This window comes from Diachasma alloeum, unplaced genomic scaffold, assembly GCF_001412515.2.
Source record: "Diachasma alloeum isolate Michigan unplaced genomic scaffold, Dall2.0 Dall_scaffold_00381, whole genome shotgun sequence".
NCBI lineage: Eukaryota > Metazoa > Arthropoda > Insecta > Hymenoptera > Braconidae > Diachasma > Diachasma alloeum.
Genome location: NW_021680520.1, coordinates 389,734 through 417,356, shown reverse-complemented (window position 1 = coordinate 417,356; position 27,623 = coordinate 389,734). Strand labels below are relative to the sequence as shown.

At 36.5% G+C, this 27,623-nt stretch overlaps 1 protein-coding gene across 4 annotated transcripts in view; it reads left to right on the top strand.

The window, feature by feature from the left end:
- Positions 1-2,571: 2,571 nt before the first annotated feature.
- The window catches only part of LOC107041849 (protein artichoke), a 37,441-nt gene continuing 12,389 nt past the window's right edge, over positions 2,572-27,623 (top strand). The window contains exons 1-2 of one of the 4 annotated variants that reach the window (XM_015262626.1): positions 2,572-2,654; positions 2,741-2,831. Coding sequence is in view for 1 of the 4 variants with exons in the window: in XM_015262624.1 (XP_015118110.1) it covers positions 2,607-2,654 (48 nt within the window). In the remaining 3 variants the exon portion in view is untranslated. Of the gene's footprint in view, positions 2,832-3,155; positions 3,371-27,623 lie in introns of those variants that run through there. The other 3 variants (XM_015262625.1, XM_015262624.1, XM_015262627.1) reach the window with 3 other exon arrangements.

Sequence of the window (27,623 nt, the reverse complement as noted above, 5' to 3'; positions counted from 1 at the left end):
GGAATGGCAGGATCCAATCTGTCTTATCAGTGCCTGATCAATTTTCCAGGATCAGTCCTCATCATTCATGAATTAGCTAACATGCAATGAAAACAAGATTTCGAACTGTCTTGAAGTCGAATTTTTATTTAATCATGTCTCCGATGAAAGTATTAGGTTTTGAATTGTAAATATCAACAAGAAATTGTGAATAATAAAATTGAATAGTAAATAATAGCAATAACCTACGTTGAACGAATTTTGATAGAACTCTTGATAGAAATTGGAAAATTGAATTTTAAAAATAGATATCAGAGAAGTTTCATGTGAAAAACAATAATAACAGGACCCTTTAAGCAATTTTCGTTAGAATTCTTTCTCCTGTGCTTTTCTCTCCATCTTTCTCATCTTCAGCTTGCTCCTTATTCTTATCCCACCTTCGAGCATTATTTAGGACGGTTCGCAATACCTACTTCACTTGCTTGTCTATGAAAATTGACTTCCCATTTTTGTTGCCTCTCGTAAGCAATTTACGGTGGAAAAAGGAAGTATTTTGATTTTATTTCGTTGTTAATGTTAAAATAAAACACTGAAGGATCCGCACTGGTGTGGATCACAGTCCGAAGTGACTGAGCCATACCTGATCCAGATAAACTGTTCAATAACTGACTAGGTCCTTATCCGGGAGATCTGATCAGAAAATGCTAACCAGTATCGGATTTAAAACTGATTTAAACCCAGGCAACCTGAGCGAAATTTTCATTCGGGATATGTTTCAGAAAATTGGAATATTCTAAAAAGCTATAAAAAAAACACTTAAGACCAATCAATTATCAGACCATCAATTTTCCTTTTTTTAACTCGGAATTTCCACGCATGTTTCAGGTAATTACATAAATTTGAGATGTGCGTTTCTCTGAGAAATTATAGAATGTTCGAGAAAGTTATAGAGCGAGCTAAACCGGTACAGAATCTTCTAGAATTCTTCAGGATTATTCGTTCTCAATGAAAATCATTTGAAGTTTCTTATTACGCGTTGTGAATTCACAAAAAAATGCAAGAACGAACAAATTTTATTGTAATAGAATGTAATAAGAGAAACATTCAACAAGAATTTGTGTGAAACAAGCAAGAAAATTTAAAATTTACTTTATAAATTCAACATTGCCCGGAAAAACACCTTGGATGAATATTCTCTCGATTGTTATCGAAATTGATCAGTTCAAAATCAAAATCTCCTTGTCAATACTTTTCTTTTCTTTGCATCGATCGTATTCTTTCTCTCCTTTGGGTTCACTTTTTTTTGTATCGGTATACAAGTTTTTTCATTCATAAGCCCCCTTTAATTGATTATTAATTATATGATTATGGGTTTATGATGGGTGTCCGCGAGGAAGTGGGGGGTTAGCCACTAATTATTAGTCAGAAGGAAAAGGTATTATTAAAAATACAACGACTGTTACTGCAGCTCAGTATTATTCGAATAACCATTAAACTATAAAAATGATATAACTGTGACTCATAATTTAATGATTCAACCTAGGTAATTGAAAAAATTACATCCTTCCTGTTTCCCCTCTGCAAATAATGTGATGCTTTTCTTTGCATTCGTGCAAACTCAAAAACAATTTTTTTTTAAACACCAAAAAAACGTATAGATAGTAATTGCAGAAAAACCAGCGCAGCAATCTCTAGTACAAATACCCTGTTATTTAAACATAAAATAATTGTACGATAATAAATAAACTCGAGAGTCACTGCTGGCCAAAGTTTACATATCTTATAAAATAACGTTCATAGAACTTTTTTGATACTAGTTTTTAAGGTATGTAAATCATATAAATATTGACTGTAAATTTTTTCTTATAAAAACTTGGTTAAACTAAAAAAAAAATGGAGGTGGGGGGTTAGAACCACGAAATGCAGTCTCTCTTACTCTATCTCATAATATGGGGATTCATAATTGGTATCGGCAATCGGAATTTTGTACCGATCAAAATAATGTTATCCCTACTCCACCGCCAAACGTTAAATACTACATTTCTGTTGAGTAAAATCCTAGCGAAAAAAAATTGATTATATTCACATTTTGCACCATATCATTAAATTACATAGAAATTTTACACTTCCAAGAAAATTTCACATTAATATTCAACGCTTCATGAAGGATATTGGTCTATTCGCAGATAAATATCATTATCTTCATCGTCTTCATATCAGTAAACACCTGAAAATTCAAAGAGTTGGGGTAAACAATCAAAATTTTGCATTGGCAAATACACGGAGAAATTTTGACACCAGAACAAAAAATTAATCCATTTCTTGTTATCCTTCTGAAAATTATTATTCTCAATTCTTCAACTTGGGAAAACTGTGCATTTGCCATCACAACACTTCGCTTCACATCCGCACCATTTCCAAATATCGAAATATTCAGATTTCCTTTTTTCAAATAATCGAAAAACCACGTCCGAAAATCCAATCACCTGACCATCAGTCGGTCAGGTTAATCCGCCCTCTCCCACCGAGGACCACCGTTTATACAGACCACGCATGCGTACCATCAATGACACGGTTTTATCACGAAGAGCATTCATACCAGTGTGTGTGCATTATTCATTACAGGAATGGGGCTCCCTCGAGAACTCCACAACGTGTTACGTCCGAAGTTACAGGTAATAATTTCACCGACCATCGAGAGTATCTCATTAATAATTAAAAACTCAGGTCAATAAACGATAAGACCAATATTTATTGCCAGTGAGAACGTGAGATAGTTTGATAAAAAGAGTAAACATTGAGAGAGACGTGCATCGGTCGATACGACACAGCAGAAATAGTCAGCCGGTGAGGTAAGCGCAAAAACGCAAAATGCATTTTTACCATTTTATTTCGCCGAAAAGAAAAACATAATAAATTATAAAAATATCATTGAGATGTCGAGCCATCCAAAGTATTTTAAAACGTCTTGAATCACAACACTTTCCTGCCCCATCAAAACAATTTCCTCTACCTAGCCGCATATTCTCCTCTGACACTCACGTTTGAAGCGTAGGCGCTGCAATCAGACAAAACACATGATCCTCGCGCATAGGAGAGAGTGAGAAAGAGAGAAACTCCGCGGTATCGCCTGAATTACGTTCCCAAAATGCCAAACCTCTTCTAGCATTCAACAGTGATCCAACACGCGCGACGTAGAAGATCGTGAAGACGAAACGAAGAATATGAGTATAGTTATCACGCGCACGCGTGCAAGTTTACCCTGCCCTCAGTAATGCATGTAATTCAGTCATTTCAGCAGAATTTCTCTACAAATTAAATAATTCAATAATTTGGGGCGTGAATGATTAAATGGTTGGAGGACAAATAATACTATGAGTTATTTCCGGTGGTAAGTCTTTTTTTTATTTCCAATCAAATTCAATTGCTATTAATCAAATTATCAAATTGAAGAGGGGACAAGCACCGGTCGATGCAATCAACACGGTCAAGAACTCAATTAGGGTAATACAAGTGTTATTCACAGTTTCATACTGACCATAGATTTGAAGATTTTCAATCACTATATGTTTAGATCAAATCTCCCAAAAAAATGAAAGGTTTTTTGCAAAAAAATCACTCACCAAGAACGGGTGCGATCGTTGGTTTGTTTACAAAAAGTTGAGAAATCGAGCAAAAGCTGTAGTTCCAAGTACAGATTAATAAAGCCTAAATATTATGATGCAACTCATAAAACTAAAGAAATAAGGAAAATCATGAAAAAGATATTCACAAATTGAGAGGATAAAAATTCTAAGTCAACCTACTTGGCGAGATTTTATATAGCTTTAATCGCACGCCATCATTTCATGAGTCTTTTTCATGATTTTTGTTATTTCTTCAATTTTATGGGAGTTGCGTCCTAATCATTAGCCTTTATTAATCTGTACTTGATGTTCATTATTTCTTCAGTTTTATAAATTCCGTCATAATCTTTAGGCTTTATTAATCTGTACTTGGCACTACAGCTTTTGCTCGATTTTACAACTTTTTGCAAAAGATCGTACCCGTTCTTAGCAAATGCTTTCTTACCATTTCTTTTTGTTTTTTTAGAAGATTTCACACGTTTTTTTCCCACATTTTACAAATTTTCGTAAACCGGAGAATAATTTTAAGCCACAAATTGACAGTTCTTTTTCTCCTGCTAACCGATTTTTTTTAATCAATGCACCCATCTCATTTATGTATATTGTTAATATTTCAACTTGTGTTAAATTCAAGAACTCAGTTTCTAAGATGGCCTTTTGTTGTCAGAAATTCTTATTTTCTTTGTTTTTTAATTCACATGAAATATTATAGCACAATGATTTCTAGTTGAAAGGTTAGATTTTTGTTTTGGTACAACTTATCCCACGGGCGAGAATTAATGTCAATCAAAATCATGGTCTCGATGGATGTATTTACAATTTTTCACCACTATCACCCATCACTTTCCTGGGAGAATTATTTTTTAGTACACATTTTTTTAATCGAACTAGAATCATACCGTGTAATTGACAGAAGATGCCGGTGTTGATGTTGAATGGTATTGAAACGCGGGTCCGATCCACCGATCCCATTTGAATGTCGACCTGCCGTCATCCAACACAGCCAACTCCTAACATCTTACGAAATCGCAATTCACGAGATAGAAATCAGTGCTCCCAACGTTCTTACTAAAATTTGCCTCGAATATTTTATTATGAGAAAATGGAATAAAAATTGCAATGAATGGCTCATAATAACATTGTATGGTAAAATATAACTCAAAATGTGCTGCGGTTTGAAATTTGTACGGAAAAAAATAAAAACGGTTTTGGGGGGCGTGGAGGGGAAAGTTAGCTGGTGTATATACTGGGCAGCTGCGCACCCATTCTTGGTGATCAAATTGTGTGAAAAGATGCTTAGCAAATTTTTCTTCGCAAACCATAATAAATTATGGAAATTCTTCAAACTTTGTCAGGTACATTGATCAGGGCAATGAGGGGAGTGATCGATGCAATTTTTAACATAATATTTGACAAACATTGGTATATAAAATTTTTTGTAACACCCGCCTGAAAAGTACACGTTTCTGTACACGTTTCCGCGATTTATCGTGCGTAAAGTGGTTGTTTCTCGCAAGGCGCCAGATAATTTCAGCGGTCGTGCTTAAAGTAAATTAAACACACGACCTTCAACTTTATGCACTCCGTGCAAAAAAAAACACTTTTTCGTGTCACAGGACCTGAAAAACCCCATTTTCGTTGGCGATCATCAAAATTGGCGTTTTGCAGGTCCCTCGACACGAAAATTAATATACACACCTCGCCATGGAAAACATATCACCCTCCCCCATGTACAAGATTGCCTTCCGAGCCGAAGGCGAGGATGGCAAGCACGTGGGGGACGGTGATCTGTTTTCCAAGGCTCGGGCATGTAATGTACTACCGTGAGGGCGTCAGTTCTCGGACGGTTAAGGGTAATTCGACCATCAATAACCGATTCTTGGTTTTTTTTCCGTCAAATATGAAGTTTGCGGTCTCCATAGTCATTTTTGATGTTTTTGGGACAAGAACACGTTTGATTTTTATTAAAAAACTTCGGGATTCGATAAATATTTGTTAAAACAAAACACAGCCCCCCAGATTCAGTTCTCGGACGCCGAAAACTGACCCACTTCAGTTCTCGGACGACATGAATTCAGTTCTCGGACGAAGTGAATGAGAGGGGTTTGGGAGAAGGAAAAATATAGGAAATCAATTGTAAAATATATTTTTAACAGATCTATTCTCATTCCAACAGCCATAAACTTATTACACACTAAATGATAACCATGAATAACCATTATTATTATGAATTAAGAGTAATTGAGCCAAGAGATTTCATCAGTTTGTGAACGGAATTCTACAATTGATCCTTAGTGACGGCAAACCCCCTATCAGCCATATAACAAATCCATTCTACCAGTTTCTTCTCATAAAATTCTCCCACAATACACTCAGGGCCAGGTCTGTTGATCCCAGCTTTTGTCTTGCCATTTACCTTGTCATGTAAGGTTGACTTAGGGATATTATATTCTTCCTGGCCACAATATTCTTTGCTGACTGATCCTAAAGATCTTCCTGTTCTGATCGCCGTCAGAACACTTTCTAACTGCTCAGGAGTATACTCTGGTGCTTTTGATTTTCTAGTTCGCGAAAGCGTCGCAGGCCTGAAAGAGTCGAAGAATGGATGATTTTTTTTTTGTTATTATTCTTGGGAATCATTATTTTGTTTCAAAAACGTGAGAAGAATGTCTCCATGAGAATAATAGCACTGACAGGGATGTACGCTTGTATGAATGAATTCAATGAAAAAATTTAGCCCTGAGATTTTTTTTTCAGCAATTTTAGCAACAAAAACGAATAAAAATTTAGCAGAAAAAATTCTAATATTTACCCCTATGAATTTCATTAAACATCTCAAAATCTATTTACTTTTTTCAAGCCGAATATCTCTTGGACAAATGAAACGGTAACATTAGATAAAATTCTATATAAATGGTCCAAAAAAACGAATACAATTTTCCAATAGAATTCTAATGGAACTCCAAGAGAATTCTCATATAATTCCACTAGAAATGCAATAGAATTTCTCAGAGAAAGTGCTAAGTTTTTCCGTCAAATTTCTTCATGCGTGCGATTGAGGTTAAGCACATGGATAAACACGTCCGAGAACTAAACCTACCTCGCCTTTGGTGGATTCAGATCTCGGACCATCAATTTCTCCAATAATTTATTTATTTTTGTAAATTGTCCACATTTATTTTAATTCGAAAATTAACCTTCAACTCATTAAAACCGATTATAAACAATTTTTCACTTACATTTTGTTGTTAGATCCTTAAGAAGCACAGAGGGATTTCACCGTCCGCACACTACATAACACTCTACAGACCCTCCTACTGTGTGAACCCTCGAATAAATATAAGTGTAATAATTCTGTACACTTAGTGAAATATTAATAAATATTGCAATTTGGGGAGAATTTATTCTACTTTTGAAGGGAATAACAGAAAATGGCCGTCGAGCACTATGGATATGCAATTAATTTGAAATTCAATCGTAAGAGTGCTCTACGTCCGAGATCTAAACACCGTCCGAGAACTGACGTCCTCACGGTATACCCACACAAATTTTTCGGGAATTTTTCACTAACGAAGTTTTTGCATGAAAAAAAAATCGAAAAACGGCGGGGATTCCTTCATTGTGCGACCACTTAAGTGGTAACAGACGTCAATTGTTTCCTCGAAATTTTCAAACAAATTTCCTGCTCGAAGTTATTGTTATTTTTCGAACCTAACGCACAATGATTTTCATCATCGCTTCCCGAAGATTAATGTGCTTCGATTCCTGAAAATATCGATAACTTTCGGCAAGAAATTGACTCAAAAATTTAGAAAATTATCAGCATTCTGTTACCTCTTGAGGGTACAATTCACAACAAGAACAATAGCCGCACATAAAAAGCAATAAATATATCGTAAGCCTCAAATTGAAAGTTATTTTTATCTTTGTCTAGCGCTTTCAATAACCCAGTTTTAGACCAGATTTATACCGAAGAAGGATGAATCAGTATTAGATAGGAATAGAACATCCACTGTTGTGAATAACTCAGTCTAAATGAATGATGAATCATCGCTATATTTGGATTATCTTATCCTTTAGACGAAGCAGTTAAAACGCTCTTAAGAAGAGGTTGAAATTCACTACATATATAGATCGAAAAATCTAGTCTTAGGTCAACTCTGTGACTCGATCGGTTTTTTGACTGGATTCCAAGTCATGCCTGGGCTGAAATTCTGCGCGCTTAGGGTACCTTAAAACCTTAAATTTCAACGAATCAGAGCCACTCATCCAGAATCCCTGCATTACCGATCGGGAAACATGTTCTGATTGGATGAAATTTATGGTTGAGCATTCTAAACGCGCAGAATTTCAGCCCTGTATACGCAACTTTTATACCAAAAAGCGATTTGGTCTGGATTCTTTTTTCCTTTGTTAGTTGGTATTTGGCTTTGATTAATTTTTCGTTTGGTCGGTTTTTAACCTAAAGTTAGTGAAAGGGAACATTTTATTTAGACGAGTTGGATTATATAGCGCTTTACTGAGATCTTATTTGATGAGATTATGCATACAAAACGAATCGACGTAGAGAGTGCCGGAGAGTTGATATAAACATAAACAATAACTCCATGGGGAGAAAGCTGAGAGTTCTTTTTTCGACAGGTGACGATATTCTTTTTGGTCTTTGTGACCGGTATTTAGTCTGCTGGAGCAGTTCGTAGAGTACAGACGTAGAGTACAGACGTTTCTTCCTCGTGCCATATTAATAAAGAAAGACAAAAGTAAATTCACTGGGTTTAAGAATTATTTCATGACCCATTTCCATTAAGACGTAAATAAATTCTTGAACCGTAAATGATAAAAGGGCGCCGGTTTGATTCTAACCGATTTTCGGCTTGATTCAGGCCGAGTGACTCGGACTAGGCCAATCCGAATTTCGGGTCTGATATAAGTCGAAAAGTGGTTTATTTCACATAAAAACGGGTCCAGCCGACATCGGTTTGAATCAAGCTGAAAAACCGGTTTGAATCACACCGAAAAATGGAGTGATTTACGCCGACATTCTGCCTGTTTCAAGTAGTAGACAGCAACTTGATTCTAGTCGATTTTTCCGCCTGATTCAGGTCGATTTTTCGGTTTGATTCAAGTCGGTTTTTCCGTCTGATTCAGACCGATTTTTCGGTTTGATTCAAGCCAATTTTTCGATTTGATTCACACGGAGAAAAAAAGTGGATTAGCTTTAGAAATTTTTTCTAAATTTTAGAAAAACATCGTTTAAAATTAATGATCAAAATTGGGATTAATTTTAAACTAAAATATACTTAATTTTAGAAGAAATATTTTTTAAAATCTAGAACATTTTTTTAATTTTTGAGGGGGAATTTTGCAAAAAGGGGGGTTCCGATATCCCGGGGAGGCTTGTAAAGAGGGGGGTCCTGCAAGGGTGGGTTATCGTTGGAATTTTTCAAAAATATCTTCGAAACTAAGGGAGATAGCGAATTTTTACGAAAATTTTGGAGATGGGGAGAATTTTTCATAATTTTAGAAAATTTTCAGATTAAAGAATTGCGGCCGAGGTTGAAAATTGGGGGCTACACATCCAGAATTCAGACAACCTTCCCCACCACCCCACCACCAATTTTTCAGTAAAAATTCGCTATCTTCCTTATTTTCGGAGACATGAAAAACTCACATCAAATTCAATACAAAAAATCGGCTTTTTATATATGGGGGGCAGGGAAAATTTACATAAGGAATTCAATACACCCCCCTCCCCTTCCCGTAGTCAACTTGGCCCGGGGGGAGGTGAAGAATTCAGTAGGGGGGGCCCTTCCCGTAGTCAACTGAATTCTTTATGCACACTCCCCCCCCCCCTCCTTTGTATGAGGCTTCCCAAAGGGACCTCATCGACAATGACAATTTAGAGACAAATCGGTTTGCATCAAACCGAAAAATCGATCTGAATCAAACCGAAAATTCGACGTGAATCAAACCGAAGTCGGTCTGAATCAAGTCTAAAAATCTACTTGAATCAGACCGATATTCTGGTTTGCATCTGTCCGAGTCCGACTTGATTCATGTCGTCAATTCGACATGAAACAAGTCGATTCCCGGCATGATTCAATCCGACTTGATTCAGACCAATTTTTCGGTCTGATTCAGACCGACTTTTTGGGTGTATCTAGCCACAAATGAAGGTGATAAATTCAACAGGATAAAAAATCCTGACCCTGGTATACATTTAAAGAAATTCTGCAACATAAAAAGCGACATTCACGCTGTTGGGTCAGTAGCGATACCGTAATACTATGCCCACCAAGCTAGCTGATGGGAGCCGAGAGAAACCCGCTGTGTACAGTAGACTCTCCCTAGCTTTCCACTTTCGGGGGACGGAATTCCAAGAACGGAAAGCTAGAAGTTGCCTCTTCCCTACGCGTAAGAGGCGTGTCTTACGTGAGAGACACCGCGACTATTCGAGCGAGAACACTATACCTATCGCCATGCCCTATAAACCGTCCTAACCTCTTCATTACGTGTCAAAACCTTTCAATTGGAAGTTAGTTAGTTAACAGTAATTGAGTTGATGATAATATCATTTCTCGATAACGAGAGGCTCAATAAAAAATTCGGGGTTTGAGTCTGGCATGAGAATAAACCTCGTTTTTTCGAACTTACATCATGCGACATCAATGTGTCTAAAAGCATAAATTTTTCTTCCAACCTGAAGCTCATTTTTTTCCGCTCTCAACAAATAATTTCTATTTTCCTCTTTGCTCAGTGATGAAGATATCCGGGTATAAATGCCATAGTTTCAATAATTTATGTATTTAAACTTCCAAACTTTTCTGATGTTTTTGATGAAACGAGATTTTTTATGAAAAAACGAGTTTTTTGATGAAACGAGATCGTTCACTGGTTTTTTCAAACGTTTCCTCTTGGATGGGAGCTGATTGTTATGATCACTTTGCCACTTGTGGAGATTTTCTTTATTTGTAATCCACCCTTGTACTGTTTTTTATGAACACCGAGCTCGTTGGCAATAACCTCAATAAGAAACCCATCGTCCAATTCTTTCAAAGCTTTCAATTTTATATGTAATTCAACGTCTGTGATTGTTCTTTTTCTCTTCACCACACTCATGTTGAGGTTATGTCCTCACGCATATGCAAAACATACCGACGGGTAATACAGCGCTTCCCCTCTAGAGCTCTCACCCATGCGTGTCGTCACGCACGTAGTGGGGGTCGATGTTCCCCTCGCTCGGTGATGAGTAGAGAGCTAGAGACGTGGAGAGTTACGGAGAGTCTACTGTAACCTTGCGTCTGCATGCGTCATGTCATCCCAACGTGCATGAGGTTAGATTTGATTTATCAACATATTGCATAGCACAGTGTTTTCCAAAGTTTTATGAAAGTTTCAAAAAAATATGTAAGGGAAATCGATGAAATCGACCATCATGCAGCCGGATTGCCTGGATATAACGATTGAATTCGGTTGTGAGCAATTGCATGTAAAATTACTGATGTACGTCATGAGGATTGTGTATCTGTTTAATTTAGCTTTTCTTATGTTTGTTATTGAAAAAATTAGCAAAGAGAAAATTTAATATTAAAATTTGAAGTTAATGTTCGGTGTTGGAAAAAAATTGGAATGTATGAAAAGTTCACCATTTAGTAGACGATTTAGGGAAAATAAAATCATAAAACTTCGAATTTTATTAAAAATTAAATGGAATTCCAAAGTTTTCAAATCATGAATTTCAATACTTAATTCTGCTGAGTTTTTTTAGTTATAATTAGAACTTTGAGTGAATATCTACCTAAAATTCTCTGATTTCCATCAGTTTTCATGGAACGAGTGAACCAAGATTTTCAGTTCCTACTAATTTTTTCATTAAAATGTGATTTGTTAATAATTATACTCCTTGAAATTTCAGTAGATTTGTTACGTGATTAAAATTTCCAAGAAATGTGTCAAGGAATTTCAGCCAAAAATTTTTCATAAAGGGCAACGAGTTTCTCGTAATTTAAATTCTCTTCTATTTCGTGATGAAAAAAATTAATAGATGAATAACTTAATATATATGAATAAATTAATGAATAAATATATTCATACCCATTCATACAAAGTTTTCGAGACATTCGCGTTTTTCTTCTTTTTTTTTTCAATTGAGAGTTGATATAACGTTCCATAACACGCGTAAAACCTGGCATAAACATATGAGATTCTGGCTACTAGTTCGAGGGACTGGTCACTTAGGTAATCACTGGACCACTCAATTGAAAATCAAGGAAGAACTCGCCAGAAATCATGGAAAATCAGGCGATTTCCATTTCCGTTCGGGACCCGAGTGGAAATTCCGGTCAGGTATTGATCAAGTTGACGGATCCGGTCTTGATCAGACATGTTACGCCTCTGACCAATCCGGATTTGATCAGGACGAATGGATTCGAACTTGATCAAGTCAACTGTATGAAAACCGGATGACCTGTCTGTCAGTATCAATAAAAATGATCAATGATTATTAATCGAAATCAAAAGATAATTCAATTCTTTCACCGTAGGCCGCCTCTCTTAATGAATCTTTACTGTTATTGCCTCTGAAAAAGCTTATTATTTTTTTACCGATGCTGGGGATCGAACCGGGGACCCTATGATTGCTAATCCTATGTCCTAACCACTACGCTATCGCGCTATTATTATTAAGTAAACTGTACATTGCCTATATGATTTGTATCGAGGTATTCGTTGAATTTACGATTATTCCTGATCTCGCGGATGTGCGTGTGTATTCTCAGAGATAAAATATGCTCAATTAAATTTTTATTTATTACATTAATGAATAATAATAATGATAATAACAATAACACTAATAAATAAATAGACATTTGGTTATTTTTGTTGTCAAGATCATTTGCGTGTAAGTTTGATACTCCTCTAATACGTATTTTTGTCACTCATGCCCGTTAAGTGGCGTTTTCGTGGTGTGTTTTAGAGCCCGTAAGTGGGATTTACCAGGCCATGGGCTGGTAAGTAAAAACTAGCCCCGATTTCACGATTTAACGGGCTATGGCCTGTTACGTAAGACGTGAAGTGAGTCCCTCTTACACTATAGCTCGTGCGGCTGAACTATAGTTTGCCACCAAAACCCAAAATTCACGAGGAAAATCGTAACAAATTCCGTTAAACAAAAGAGCGAAATTAATTTCATTATACCCGACAGTGACGAAGAGGAGTCACAAGATTTTAGGGAAGTGAATAATACCAGTGACGACGCAGCAAGTACGTCAGCACAAATAGTTGAATNGGGGGGGGGGGTTCAAGATTCCAAACATATGACCCTTGCGAATCTTTTAACTCTTCTGACTCTTCTGATTAAGGAAAGCAGTGGCCAAAAGGTTTGAATACTATAAGAAGTTCATATAATTCAACCATTCTTCAAATTATTTCCCTATGAGATTCATAAAATGGATTACACAGTTCTTCATGCTAGGCATGACCCTTACGAGATATGATGTTCGCGATGAGTGATCCTTGGAAGGAGTGACTCTCACAACGCGTGAACCCTGTAATGTTTGACCTTCGCAATGTGTGACCATCGTGAGGTACAATCCTTGTGGCATATAACCGTCATGAGGCTTCACGGTTTATAATGAAATGTGACGTTATGAGGTTTTCTACCTGTTTTGACATCCTTACGTATCACAACGTCATATAGAAAATTGCCATTATCGACACATGTCCCATTTTGGCCCTGAAATTATAATTTTTCGAGTGATTTCTTGAAATCAAGAAATCATCAAAATCTACTAGAAATCATGGAAATCACGAGAAATTACCAGAAATCGTGATTTCCAATTCTTATTGGAATATCATAGAAATCATTCAAGAACTCATAAGAAATCATCCAACTCTGGAAATCACTAAGCCACCCGATTGAGGAGTGACCAGCCCCTTGTACTAATTAGCATTATTGAGTCAGAATTGTGTATAAAATTTTAAATAAAAAAATTTCTGTATAGCAATATACAAAATTTTACACAAAACAAATTTCTGTATAAAATTTTATGTCGATCGATTCAGTACATCCTGGTACAGACCAACTGATCCAAAAATCTTTTTTTCTAAAAAGTAACACATCGTCATGTCATCCATTATTTTCGCCTCTGGGGGCGTATTATCGACTTGTTTGAATTTCAAATCAGTTAAGTCACTTTTTCGTCAGGAGTTTTAATTTTCTTTTTTTTCTTCAACTCATCGAAGAATTTCATGTACTCAGAAAAATCCGACGCTCGTTCAAGGGCGCGGCGCTCATTTCAAGGCATTTTGCCCATAAATGCGTTCAAAGTCGTGCGCCTTTGTTTTCAAGAAATTTCCGATAAAACGGGCTCTTGAATCAAAGTTGAGAAAATCTTCATTTGAAAGGTCTACAAAACTTTGAATCAAGAGCAGAAATTGAGAATGGAAGGGGAGTGAACTGTAACCTAATATTATAAACTAATCGGAGCATAGGGGAAAAATATGGAGTGAAGAAGTGGTGAAACTGACTCTCTTCAATTGTCCATATCTCCCGACTGAATACCGTAATTAGAATGAATCAGATTTTATTTTGGAGTTTGCAAAAACCTTTGAAAATTATGTGAAAAATTTTACTATGCTATTTTCGTTTGATTGTTACGTAGATTTACTCCGTTTTACCCCACTATTACAGAACATATTTTCAGCAAACGGATAAACCAATAAGTCAATAAATTAGAAATATGGAATTTGAATATTTTCTTTAATCAGGAACAGATGAGCCTGAAACTGGCGAATGATTCTGGCCAAGGATATCCACAACTTTTGGAGCGGACTGTACTGCCGACGCTCCGAAGGGTCCGGGGACGGGAGTCAACTTTTTTACTCCTAATTTTTATAAATAATTGAGGAACATGAGAAAATATGTTTCCCACACCCTTACTCCTCCATATGCATACATTATTTGAATGAAAAATAAAATTGCCAAATTTAAATAAAAGTTTTGAGTATTTGGACTTTGTGAGGGGGTGGAGGGGGGACGCACAATAGGGGAAGGCTGAAAATTTTACCCAACAAGGGGAGGGAGTTTCAGAGTCTATCTGAGCTACCCCCATTCCTCCGTTCGCATGCATCAATTAAATAAAAAAATTAAATTGTTAAATAAAAACAAATCTCGAAAATGGTGATTTCACAGGGGGTGCATAATAGGGGAGGGTTGAAAATTTTAGCCGACAAGAGTAGGGGGCTCCAGAATGTATCTAAGCCACCCTCATCCCTCCGTTCGCATGCGTTAATTAAATAAAAAAATAAAATTGTCAAATAAAAAAGAAAATTCCGAGAATTGGCACTTCGAGAGGGGGTGGAGGAGGGATGCATAATAGGGGAGGATTGAAAATTTTACCCAACAGAGGGAGGGGGTTGCAGAATCTATCTGAGCTACCCTCATCCCTTCGCTCGCATGCGTTAATTAAATAAAAAAATAAAATTTTTAAATTTAAATGAAAATTTTGAGTATTTGGACTTTGTGAGGGGGTGGAGGGGAGACGCACAATAGGGGAGGGTTGAAAATTTTATCCAACAAGAGGAGGGGGTTTCAGAATCTATCTGAGCCACCCCCATCCCACCGTTCGCGTGCGTTAATTAAATAAAAAAATAAAATTGTCAAATAAAAAAGAAAATTTCGAAAATTGGGACTTCGAGAGGGGGTGGAGGCGGGATGCATAATAGGGAAGGATTGAAAATTTTACCCAACAGGAAGGGGGTTGTAGAATCTATCTGAGCCACCCCCATCCCTCCGTTCGCATGCGTCAATTAAATAAAAAAATAAAATTGTTAAATATAAATAAAAATTTTGAGTATTTGGATTTTGTGAGGGGCTGGAGGGGAGACGCACAATAGGGGAGGATTGAAAATTTTACCCAACAAGTGAAGGGGGTTACAGAATCTGTCTGAGCCACCCCCAGCCCTCCGCTTGCATGCGTTTGGATCAATAAAAAAATAAAATTGTTAAATTTGAATAAAAATTTTGAGTATTTGGATTTTGCGAGGGAGTGGAGAGGGGCGCACAATAGGGGAGAGTTGGAAATTTTACCCAATCCCCTCTCCTTGGTTAAAATTTTCAACCCTCCCCTATTATACATCCCCCCTCCACCCCCTCTTGAAGTCCCAATTTTCGAGATTTCCTATTTTTATTTAACAATTGAATTTTTTTATTTAATTGACGCATGCGAACGGAGGGATGGGACTGACCCAGATAGACTCTGCAACCCCCCCCCCTTGTTGGGTAAAATTTTCAACCCTCCCCTATTGTGCGTCACCCCTCCACCCCCTCGCAAAGTCCAAGTTGTCGAAATTTTTATTTAAATTTAAAAATTTTATTTTTTTATTTAATTAGCGCATGCGAAGGAGAGATGGAGGTGGCTCAGATAGATTTTGAAACCCCCTCCCCTTGTTGGATGAAATTTTCAACCCTCCTCTATTATGTATCCCCCCTCCACCCCCTCTCGAACTCCCAATTTTCGAGATTTCTTTTTTTTATTCAACAATTTTATTTTTTATTAACGTATGCAAATGGAGGGCTGGGGATGGCTCAGATAGACTCGGCAACCCCCTCCCCTTGTCGGCTAAAATTTTCAACCCTCCCCTATTATTCATCCCCCCTCCACCGCCTCTCGAACGCCGAATTTTCGAGATTTTCTTTTTTATTTGACAATTTTATTTTTTTATTTAATTAATGCATGCGAACGTAGGGATGGGGGTGGCTCAGGTAGATTCTGAAACCCCCTCCCCTTGGGTAAAATTTTCAACCCTCCCCTATTGTGCGTTCCCCCTCCACCGCAAAGTCCAATTACTCAATATTTTTATTTAAATTTAACAATTTTATTTTTTTATTCAATTAACGCATGCGAACGGAGGGATGGGGGTAGCTCAGATACATTCTGCAACTCCCTCCCCCTGTTAGGTAAAATTTTCAACCCTCCCTTATGCATCCCCCCTTCACCCCCTCGCGAAGTCGCAATGTTAAAATTTTTTATTTACATTTAGCAATTTCATTTTTCATTCAAATAATGTATGCATATGGAGGGGTAAGGGTGTGGAAAATATTTTGTCATGTTCCCTAATTATTTATCAAAATTAGGGGTAACAAAGTTGACCCCCGCCCGCGGTCCCTTTGGAGCGTCGGCAGTACAGTCCGCTCCAATAGTTGTGGATATCGTTCGCCAGTTTCAGGCTCATCGTCCTCATCACATCACGTCTTCCCGACGAATGAAAAAAAAATGCGTCTCAACTGCGCCTTTTTTTGTTGGTTTTCATCGTGTTGATATTCAATTTTTTTCGTCATTCAGGCCCGTTAGGTAGCGCCTACTATAGCTGTCTTGAGGGAAGCTAAATGGCGTTTAACAGACCAGGTCCGTTAAACGAAGCACAGGTATGGTTAACTCGAGTTAGCAGCCCTAGGACAATAAAAACATACAGTTTCTAGATGGGCAACCCACAAAACCTTCGTAGGAATACAACATGAAGTGTGCGGTTATCGCTGTCACTTGCTTGAAAACTCGGCGGATCGTTCACCACTAATACGATGCGCCACCGTCATTGCCGATGACATCAGGAGGTGTTATTCCGTTGCTAGGGAGTCAGTCGTAACTTGAGGATTATATTGGCAAAATATTAGTTTAATAAAGAGATTATATTCACTTTCTCGTTATATATCTATTTTGAATAGATTATATATATATTTCTATTAAAATGTGATGAAAAATTTGAGTATGTTGTGAGAAGAAGAGGAACGATGAAAAAGAAAAGTTGTAAACTGTAGATGTTCACACGTTGATTTTCTCATGAGAATAAATTTAGAAAAATGATTAATCCTTCTTTTTATTCTTTCAATTTGTTGCAATTTCCATTTCAGGAGGAGGAAGATTTCCATTCTCATCTAGATGTTTTTTGAATGTTTTTGACAGACTCCGTGAATTACAACTTTTGCATTCGTTCTTTCGAATCTCAATTTAGGATTTTGCATCTCTTTTTCTTCAATATTTTCTCTTCGCTTGTCATTTCGTTTTTCTACAGTGGGGGGGGCTTCGCCCCCCCCAACCTCCCCACCGAGGCCTGCGGCCCCTGGACCCCGCTGCTGCGTCCCCTCCCCTTCCCCTCCCCCTCACCTTCAACGGGCCTTCATGACAAAAAATAGCATGTGTCATACGGACCGTGACGTCGGTTTGCGATTCGTGTGAGTTAGCAGCACGAGGCGTCGGTAAGACAGGACGAGGCGCGCCGAAGGCGAGGGTTTCATACTTTGGAACACTCATCGCAAACCTCCGTCTACGGTCCTAATGACACAATCTACTATTTCAGCGTGTCCGTGCATGAATCCGGCGACATACGGCTGTCGGCTTTGGGGGGAAGGGGGACGGGCCTCCCTGAATTCGCAGAATCGTTCAATGTATTTTTCTCATCGCTGGCGGGATTTGTTTTTGTCAAAGACATCTGTTTTTTAGACCTCTGGGCGCTAAAACAAATGTACATACCTGTGAAATGCATACATTTTGCTCCCCTCGAATGGTCCGTCATGCTCACAATTCATCGACGTGAGACATTACATCAATTGCCTTAGACTTCAATTTTGATTCGTATAAATCAAGAGCGTGAGGAACTTTAAATCAAAGGTTCCTACCCTTCAATAATTCACGTCAACATTGAACTGAATCTCGGCGACATTGAATTAAGAACCCGGCTTTTTGACGGCGGAAAGAAGGAACCCATGCGCCGAAAATTATGCATCAACAGTGCCGCCCTCGATTCAAGAGCACGACTTTGGAACAAAGTCGGCCCTTTTCAATTTTTTTCGATGTCGAGCGCGACTTTGCAATAGCGTCCGGATTTTTCTCAGGGTGGTAAAATTTCATTGAAACTATTCAAAAACGGTATTGAACTGTATATGCTATAAGATGGGAAAATTTCCCCATTCCGTTCTCTGGTTATTTACTACCATTCAATTACACGAATTGCCCACACAAAAACGATAGGTATACATCATCTTATTCTTTGTGTATTTTATCCTCTCTTGAGGGTCTTTCTTCTGGAGGATAAAATAACTCGAATGTAATGTAGTAATTCATTATTTTTGTTATTTAAATTACCCCTCAAAAAAAAAATTTACGCACATCTGTGACGACTTCTCTTTTTGCGGTGTAAATCCACCCTAAAACTGGATCATTTCATCGCCTCGATGGGAAAGTATAAAATACCTCAAAAGGAGTAAACTTCACAAAGGAAGAATTGATTTAAACTTATCGTTTCTTGTGCGCCCACCTCGGCGCCCACTATATAATATAATATAAGATCTCTTCACTTCCTTGATTTTTTATTATTTTACATTGTATAACAATAAAATATAAAACATGACATTTATTTTCCTTCTCATTCCTTTTACTTAAGTTGAAAATATTTATAAACTATCTACATTCCGAACGTTAATATCGCCCAGCAAAAAACATTTCTTCTCGCACGTATTTCTTTTTCTTTTGCACTCAAGTGCTTATTCCCCAGAATGAAGAGATAAGGAAGAATTGGCTTTTATTTTTCCTAGGGAGACCGAGGGGAAAAAAGGGAAATACTCGAAGCAACCGCGAGCTCATTAGCACCCCAGACACTCTCGTACTGCGTGCATAAATATCCTTCTTGCCCAGTCTCCGTCTTTTTTTACCCTCTGAGAAAACCTCATTCAGGTTGATTACCAAACAGGGAATGAAATTAGCTTTGTTTCATTTTTATGTTAATTAATCAATTAGTTTTTTTCTTCTTAAAGAGATATTCTTAACTCCCTCGGATACTACAGTTTAACTCATCAACTCTCTGAGAATACAAAAACAAATAGGTTTGAATAAGAACCGGTGTTAGGTACTGTGCATTGTGAAACGTGAACGATTCGATTATTTGACATTTTTCTCTTTGTTCTTAGTTTCATTGGTTGACGAAGCAGTTTTAAGTAATGAATTCATCAGTGACCTGAATATTCTGAGTTAATGAAGTTATTTACAGTTTTTATCGCTGGTTTTTAATGTCAAAGTCCAATTAGAATGCTAAACTCTGGGATAAAAAATCATCATAAAATTTTCATCTCATATGCATGAGTGGGTTCTCCGTATAAAAAAACACATCAACATCGATGGCATGAGAAAATCATCAGTGTCGGTCGCTGGAATGAGATTCATTATAGAAAATAATTCGGCGAAGGAGATTAAACTAGTATGGATAAATTCCAGTTGACTCGTTGAATGTAACAAGGAAAAATGAATAAAAAATAATAAAAAGTGCCGGGAGAGTTTCTAGGGGTCATGAAACGTGGAGAAATAAGAAAACACATGCGAAAATATGAAAAAATGAAGCTTTTAGGATCAATATCAGTCTAGACGTACGACACTTGACGATTATTAACCCAAGTAACTTTGTTCGATACATTAGCGGTCACACTGTCACATCCAACTACTCACCTGTCGCAAAATGGCTGAAAATGACAGCTGGCAGGGTGGTGTATTTCCATTATTGAGTGAGAAACAGCAGATAGACCACCAAATATATTCCCATATTATAGATGGAAATATCGACTAGATAAAAAAATAATCGATTCGATGGATAGGTAAATTTTAGAAATTAAATTTTAGAAATCTGGCAAAAGATTAAAGTGTTCGGTTAAGTGGCGGGACGGGGGGGGGAGGGTTCCGTAATTGGATTCTTCACCTTAACATTAAAATGAAATTTTCAAAATATCAAAATTCAAAAGTCTTCCGCGTTCATCATTGTGAAACATGAACACGTGACCCCGTCAAGGTAATTCGAGTTGGTAAAACTATTACTCAATTGGCAGTAGACCAGTAAGCGTCACATCGGCGTATTACGGCACGTATCGAATGTAAAGAGGCAATTTGGCGCGAAGAAGGGCACACTCTGCAATACATGTCAAGTGCCTATTTCTCATTCCCCTTCCTAACTTCTTCCCCAGTTAGTCCCCACATTTGGCTCTATTCGTTCAATTCGTTGCGATAACAGAAAAACAACATCACATGTATGATCAAGTCTCATGGGCTCGATTTTTCCCGACCACTTGTTTAACTGGCTGTTTCCAAGTTGAGGGGTGAGATGTATCAAAAAAGCAATCTTGCAAAAATGTCTGGGTTCTAAGAGAGGGGAGACGATCATTCCCTCAATTTTTCTTCCTTGTGTTGTTCTTATTTCAAATGAGGGAAGAAAGTAATATTAAATGCTCTTGATATTTAAAGCTATTTTGCAGATGCTAAGCGTTTTTACAATAGAAATTTTTACAAATAGGGTTTTTAAATGAGAATTCTTATGTAAAAAGTATGAAGTAATGGAACAATTCCAAAAGAACAAAAAGTCTTTTGTTAAAAAAAACTCGCCAAGAGCGGGTGCGACCGTTGATTTGTTTCCAAAAAAATCTGAAATCGAGATAAAGCTATTGTACTAAGTACAAATTATTTTCAAAAAAAGTTATGAAATCAGAAAATGACCGCCAAGCACTGATTCGTAAAACTTGCAGATCAGACAATTCACTCAAAAAAAAACCATCCTAAAGATGATCATGAAGTTTGAAAAATCGACTTGACAAAAATTTGAAGTCAAAGGAGCGGGCGTATGGCATCACAAAAATCGGGGCAACACAAAACAATAATAAAATTGAGAAAATGTTAGGCGAAATGTTTTCAGTGCTTGGCGGCCATTTTCTGATTTCATAACTTTTTTTTTTAAATAATTTGTACTTAGCACAATAGCTTTATCTCGATTTCACTTTTTTTTTTGTAAACAAATCAACGGTCGCACACGTTCCTGGCGAGTTTTTTTTACAAAAGCCTTTTTGTTTTTTTCGGGAGATTTTACACATTTTTGTAAAGCCGTGACAGTTTCTTCTGCGTTTGTATCGGACAATAAAGTCAGTGATGAATTTCGGAATTTACCATTTATTTTGGTTTTCTATGACTCGATGGTAGTTGAATCATTCCGGAAATGCTTGGGATTTAAGAGAGAATTTCGAGAATTTTTTTTTCGAATTCCTTTTTTATTCTTTGATTATTTTTCGTGAGAAGAAGGGAAAATTAGCAAGTGTAGGAGTTTTTAAATGTTTTGACTCTTTGTTTATCATTTTTTATGTCCAATTCTCTCGGAATTGAGGGATTCTAGGAGAAGTTTGAAAAATTCGATGATTTTTTTTTTTCAATTTTATGGATTTTCTTAAAGAGATTTTTTCTCCAATTTCCTCCTTATTTTTTTAATATTCATTTCTGACATGATTGGAACATTAACAAGTGTAAGATTTTTTTCAATGATGCGACTCTTGATTCATGTTTTTTTAATGTGCAATCATTTGGAATTAAGGAATTCCATGGGAAGTTTGAAAAATTTGATAATTTTTCTTTTTCAATTTTATAGACATCCTTATGAAAGAAATATCGTCTGATGAAATATTGACATTCAGTCTTGAAAACACTTATTGCAGAGATTTTTGAGAATTTATGTTTGAAGAATTTTTTTATTTTAAGAATTAATAAAAACGTTAGATTTGAATTATTTTGATTTGATACTTAACTTCTAATTTATTAATTCGCAATTATTTCGGAAGTGAGTGATCTTAAGGATGTTTAGCTAGTGTCGGTAAATTGTCGGTAAATGTAATTTTTTTCATGTTCAAGGAAAATTCTGTAAATTTGGTGGCTAAAAGCATAACATATGAAACCAACTTTTTCGATGTTCAAAAGAAAATAGTCGCAATAGTCTTAGCAGAAATGAATGAACAAATTTTTCCTTATACACGGGCGCTTATGGGATTTATATCCAAATTGATAATTCGCCTACTAGAAGACTCTAGAAATAGAAATAAAAATGGATGGTAATGTGTAAAACTATACTGAATCCAATGGCCAGAAAAAAATCTGCGGTACCGGGGCAAACACAGGAAATATTTGAATGATTTTATCCCATATAAGCGCATGTTAGCACATGCATTTGATGCATATTCCCTACTTCATTTCTAAATAATGAACATGGATTGGTGGATTGAAATTTGTATCGAAATAAAGGGAATATCTTCATCTCTAAGTTGAAAAAAAATCAAAGTTTTCTTGAATACTTGCGGTGTTGGATGAACATCCTTAAGAAAACAAAATTTTGACGTGGACACGTCTTTCATTTCATAACGGGGGGTCATTTTCAGAATTACTCAGGATGGCCAGCGCCATCTATCGGAATTCTAGAAAATTCTAGAGAATGCAAGGATTTTCTAAAAATTTCGAGGAAATTCAGAGAATTTCTAGAAATTTCGAGAGAATTCAGGAGTTTCTCGAAAATTCGAGGGAATGCAAAGAATTTCTAGAAATTTCTAAAAAATTCGGGGAATTTCTAGAGATTTCGAGGAAATTTAAGGAATTTCTAGAAAATTCGAGGGAATGCGAGAAGTTTCTAGAAAATTCAAGCGAATGCAAGGCGTTTCTAGAAATTTCGAGGGAATTCAGGGAGTTTCTCGAAATTTCGAGGAAATTCAGGGAGTTTCTAGAAAATTCGAGGGGATGCGAGTAGTTTCTTGAAATCTCGAGAGAATTCAGACAATTTCGAGAGATTCCGAGAAAATTCAGGGAGTTTCCAGAAACTTCGAGGAAATGTAAGGAGTTTCTCGAAATTTCGAAAAAATTCGGGTAATTTCTAGAGATCTCGAGAAAATTAAGGGAATTTCTAGAAAATTCGAGGGAAAACAAGAAGTTTCTAGCATATTTCGAGGAAATTCAGGAAGTTTCTCTAAATTTCGAAGGAATTCAGGGAGTTTCTAGAAATTCCGAGGGAATTCAGGGAGTTTTTCGGAATTTCCAGGAAATTCAGAGAGGTTTTAGAAATTTTCAGGAAATTCAGGGTGTTTCTGGAAAATTTGAGGGAATGCAAGGAGTTTCTAGAAATTTTTTGTAGAGGATTTAATTTCCAACATAAATGTATTTTCAATTACAATTACCGTTAGGAGTATTCACTATTAATTTGTCAGGATGAAGAAACTTGTAAATTTCTTGAATAAAATTTCTTTTGACTTTTTCTCTCAAAATTACTTGTTTCCGAGATAAATAAAAAATTAACAAATGCTAGTTTTTTTTATTTCTTTCTGACTCATCACTTCTGATTCATTAATCCACAAAAAATTACTGCCAAGTGGAAGGTGGAACTCAGAAATACGAATAAAAAAATCGAATAGAAGATAAAAATTATGATAATAATAATCAAGTCGATGAAAATTCCGAGTCAACCCACTTGCATGATTCGTCGTCACTCGAATCACATGGCAAGTGGGTTGACTCGGAATTTTTATGGACTTGATTTTGTTATTAGTTCTTGCCGTTCTTGGCGATAGTTTTTTACGAACAACTTTTTTTTCTACTAGACGATTTCATACATTTTTGTAAATATACCCTTCCGATTTTTCAACCATATCCCTATTGTTTGGACAAGAAAATCGTTTTCAATTTTTCTGGAAGATTTTACACATTTCGGTAAACATACTTTGCAACTTTTCGTAAACCGGAGAACAATTCTAGACCACAAATTGACAAGTTCTTTTTCCATAAAACGATTTTCTCACACTCATTGCACCCATTTTCTTTCCCATATATCTTAAACATTACAACTTGTGCCAAATTCAACAACTTCCAGTCTCGATCGTGGCCTTTTCTCACAGAAATCCTCATTATTATTTTTTTTTATTTCAGATGAAATATTATTGTAGAATGATTTCTGGTTTGGAGGTTAGATTTTTTTTTGGTACATTTAGCTCACTAACGAGAATCAATATTAATGAGAATTTTGACTGCGATGAATGTAGTTACAATTTTCCACCACTGTCACCTATCACTTTACTGGAAGAATTGTTATTAGTTAACATTTTTGTTCATCGAACGAGGATCATTCCGTTTAATCGACAGCCGCTGGTGTTTATGTCGAGTGATCTTTAAAGGCGAGTCCGATCCACCAATCCCTTTTGAATGTTCAAGTGACGTCATCCATTACAGCCAACTTCCTACACATCACGAGGCGTCAGTGCTACCACCGTTCCAAAAAAAATCTACCTCGAATTTTATTATGAGAATGAAATGAAGAAAACGGCAGATAATGAAATTCTTTGGATTGGCATATTTCATTAGTTTTAGCATGAAAAAATATTATAAAAATTGCCATCGATAGCTCATAGCAACATTATATAGTGAAAGTATAACTTAAAATGTGCTGCGGTATCAAATTTTTACAGAAAAAAATAAAAACCGTTTTGCGAGTTGTGGAGGGGGAAGTTGGCTGGCGTATATGACAGGCAGTAGCGCACCCGTTCTTGGCGGCGGGACGCAACTGCGTCCCTTGATATTGGAGTGTTGGAGAAAAGTTGAATCGTAGCTGGAAATGATTTTAATTGACAAACAAGAGAAATATTCCACGCTGGAAGCATTGCTCATTGAATTGTACAATATGGAAACGTCAAAACTCATGTTAATTTTCAAAGTATTCAGAGGCAGCCGCACTTTTTTTCCGATTAGATGTACGGAATTTTACTGCGAAATCACGAAATTATGAGAAAACTTCTGTTTTCCTAAAGAATTCAATACAAACTCCTACTAAATTAGAATAAGAAAATTCGTGGACGCTTTATTTTTGTGACTTCTATCGTCATGAGTCAATTTAGATTATTATAATACAAGTATCACTTCTGAAATTCACTCACGTACTACCGGATGTATTTCTCTGAGTATCGATTCAAGTATTGAAATAAGTATTAATTCAAATATCAGGGGGCCTATTCTCGAGTTTGAGGTGAAGGGATTTGTGAACGGAAGTGGCTCCGTTCACGCATTTCCGTGGAGAACGAAAGTTTCCGTAAACGAATACTAGATTTACATGTGAATTAACTTCGTTCACGGAGGTCATTTTCAATTCGTACACCGATTCCCAAGTCGCGAACTTCACACGTCGTGATACTCTGCATTTGGAGTACATCGTAATAGATGTATTTCCCCAAATTATCCGTTTTTCAACTTGTAAAACTAAGAATTGAACTATAATAAATAAATTTAAACAATTAATGTTTAATATTTCGTTCTCCAGAAGAGGGTAACTGTATCCTCATACGAGTATCCTCACGTGTGAATCGAAAACGACATCCGCCAACAAAATTGATTCACATATGGATCTTGGATTCGTTTACGAAAACTTTCGTTCCCCAACGCGATGCGTGAACGGAGCCACTTCCATTCACAAATCCGTTCACCTCAAACTCGACAATCGATAACGCATTGGACACATTGAATTCATTGTGCAAAGAGCCGCGGAAGATCAGATTCGATTTTTATTCTTGGGGGTTCTAGAAATCATATCATTCCAATTAGCTTTATCCCCAAACAAGCTTGAAAAATTTGCCATATGAGGGCAATAGCGTCGGTAGGTACAATGTACTGTGCCATCGCCCGAGAAGAATATGAATTTCAGAGAATTCAAAATGAGGAAGTTAAAAGTGTAAAACATAACAAATCGCGAATGAAAAAGCAGTAATCAAGGTTTTATAAATCATAAATAGAAGAAAACTCAAAGTTCATCTGTAAAAATGCCAACTAAGCATTGTGCATATGGCTTGTGTAACTCTGATACAAGCTATCCCGAAGATAGAGCATGCAATCGATCGAATTTTACCTTACATACAATTGCAAAACATATGAGTAATAGCTTAACCATTGAGCATCCTGACTTAATTCAATGCTCATTGACCAGTTTTGATTTATTTAAATGTGGTTATGTGAGTCACCATTTATGCGCTCCGATTTGTACCTTCCGGACCGTCAGCGCCTCTATCAGAGGTTCTGACGTTTTTTAGAAACAAGGCTAATTCAAATAATGCCGAATCAATAACTCAATCAGTGCTTGAGAGTACATGAAAAGTTGCTATCATCTAGTGACAATTCCTGTACTGCAACTGTCTCACGTCACTACCCACTTGGAAACATATATAAATTTTCAAAATATATATCTTTCCATATAGGTAGTCTCTCCTTTACGTTATGCGCTGTTGCCACCTCCTCCACTCCCCTCTCTATCTACTCTATCACGGAGAAAAACACGCTCCCAGTTGGCCTATCTTAAACGTAAATCATTAAAACACTATTTAATCAATAATTTTTTCGGTATTTTATTGATCATTCAAAAATACCTTGCATATTCGTCATTAAAATGGAAAAATTTACACTTTCATTAAAACCTCCACATGAAAAAAATTCTCAACAAAACTTTTTCAGCATCGAAATACAATTCAATTGTCGGCTGAGTACGTCCATTGAGCTCTTGACTCTCATTGTCCCCCCAGTCGTCAATGCTTATTTGTTCAGTGGCACTAAAATGGCATGAGAACGTATGTCAAAGATTAATGGTTTCAAATCTCCACAAAAGATCATTCATAACAAAATCATTCATTCCGTAAATGCAAACCCGCAATTGAGATTTTCTGATGCCGCACTAATTCGGCTATTTTTCCCAGTTATGCTCTTCACATTTTCAGTGCACACATTAGTGAGACCTAAACGAAAAGCAACATAAATACGTGATGCTTGTCACATTTTTTCATTCTATTTTCCTGAGTCACAACTCAACTGAGTGACCTTGCGTATAGCTTTAAACGAACCAAATTATAGGCGATGAGTTTCACGTGTTCATCACAACGACAAGAAAAAATAGAATAAGGAAAAAAGGAATCGTTTCAGGAAAAAACACCCGAGATGTTTGTAATTAATCACTTTCGACCCTAGACCACTAAATTTCTTCATAAGCATGTTGATATGATTAATACACAAATTTGTTTCATCGGTGTCAGGGACTTTAATTTTCTTAGATTGAGGAATAGACATTTCAATGAAGAATACCATTTTCCAATTTAGACCATTGTTGTTAATTTGAGCATAACTTTCCTAATTGGAGATAATTATGATATGGATGGCTAAA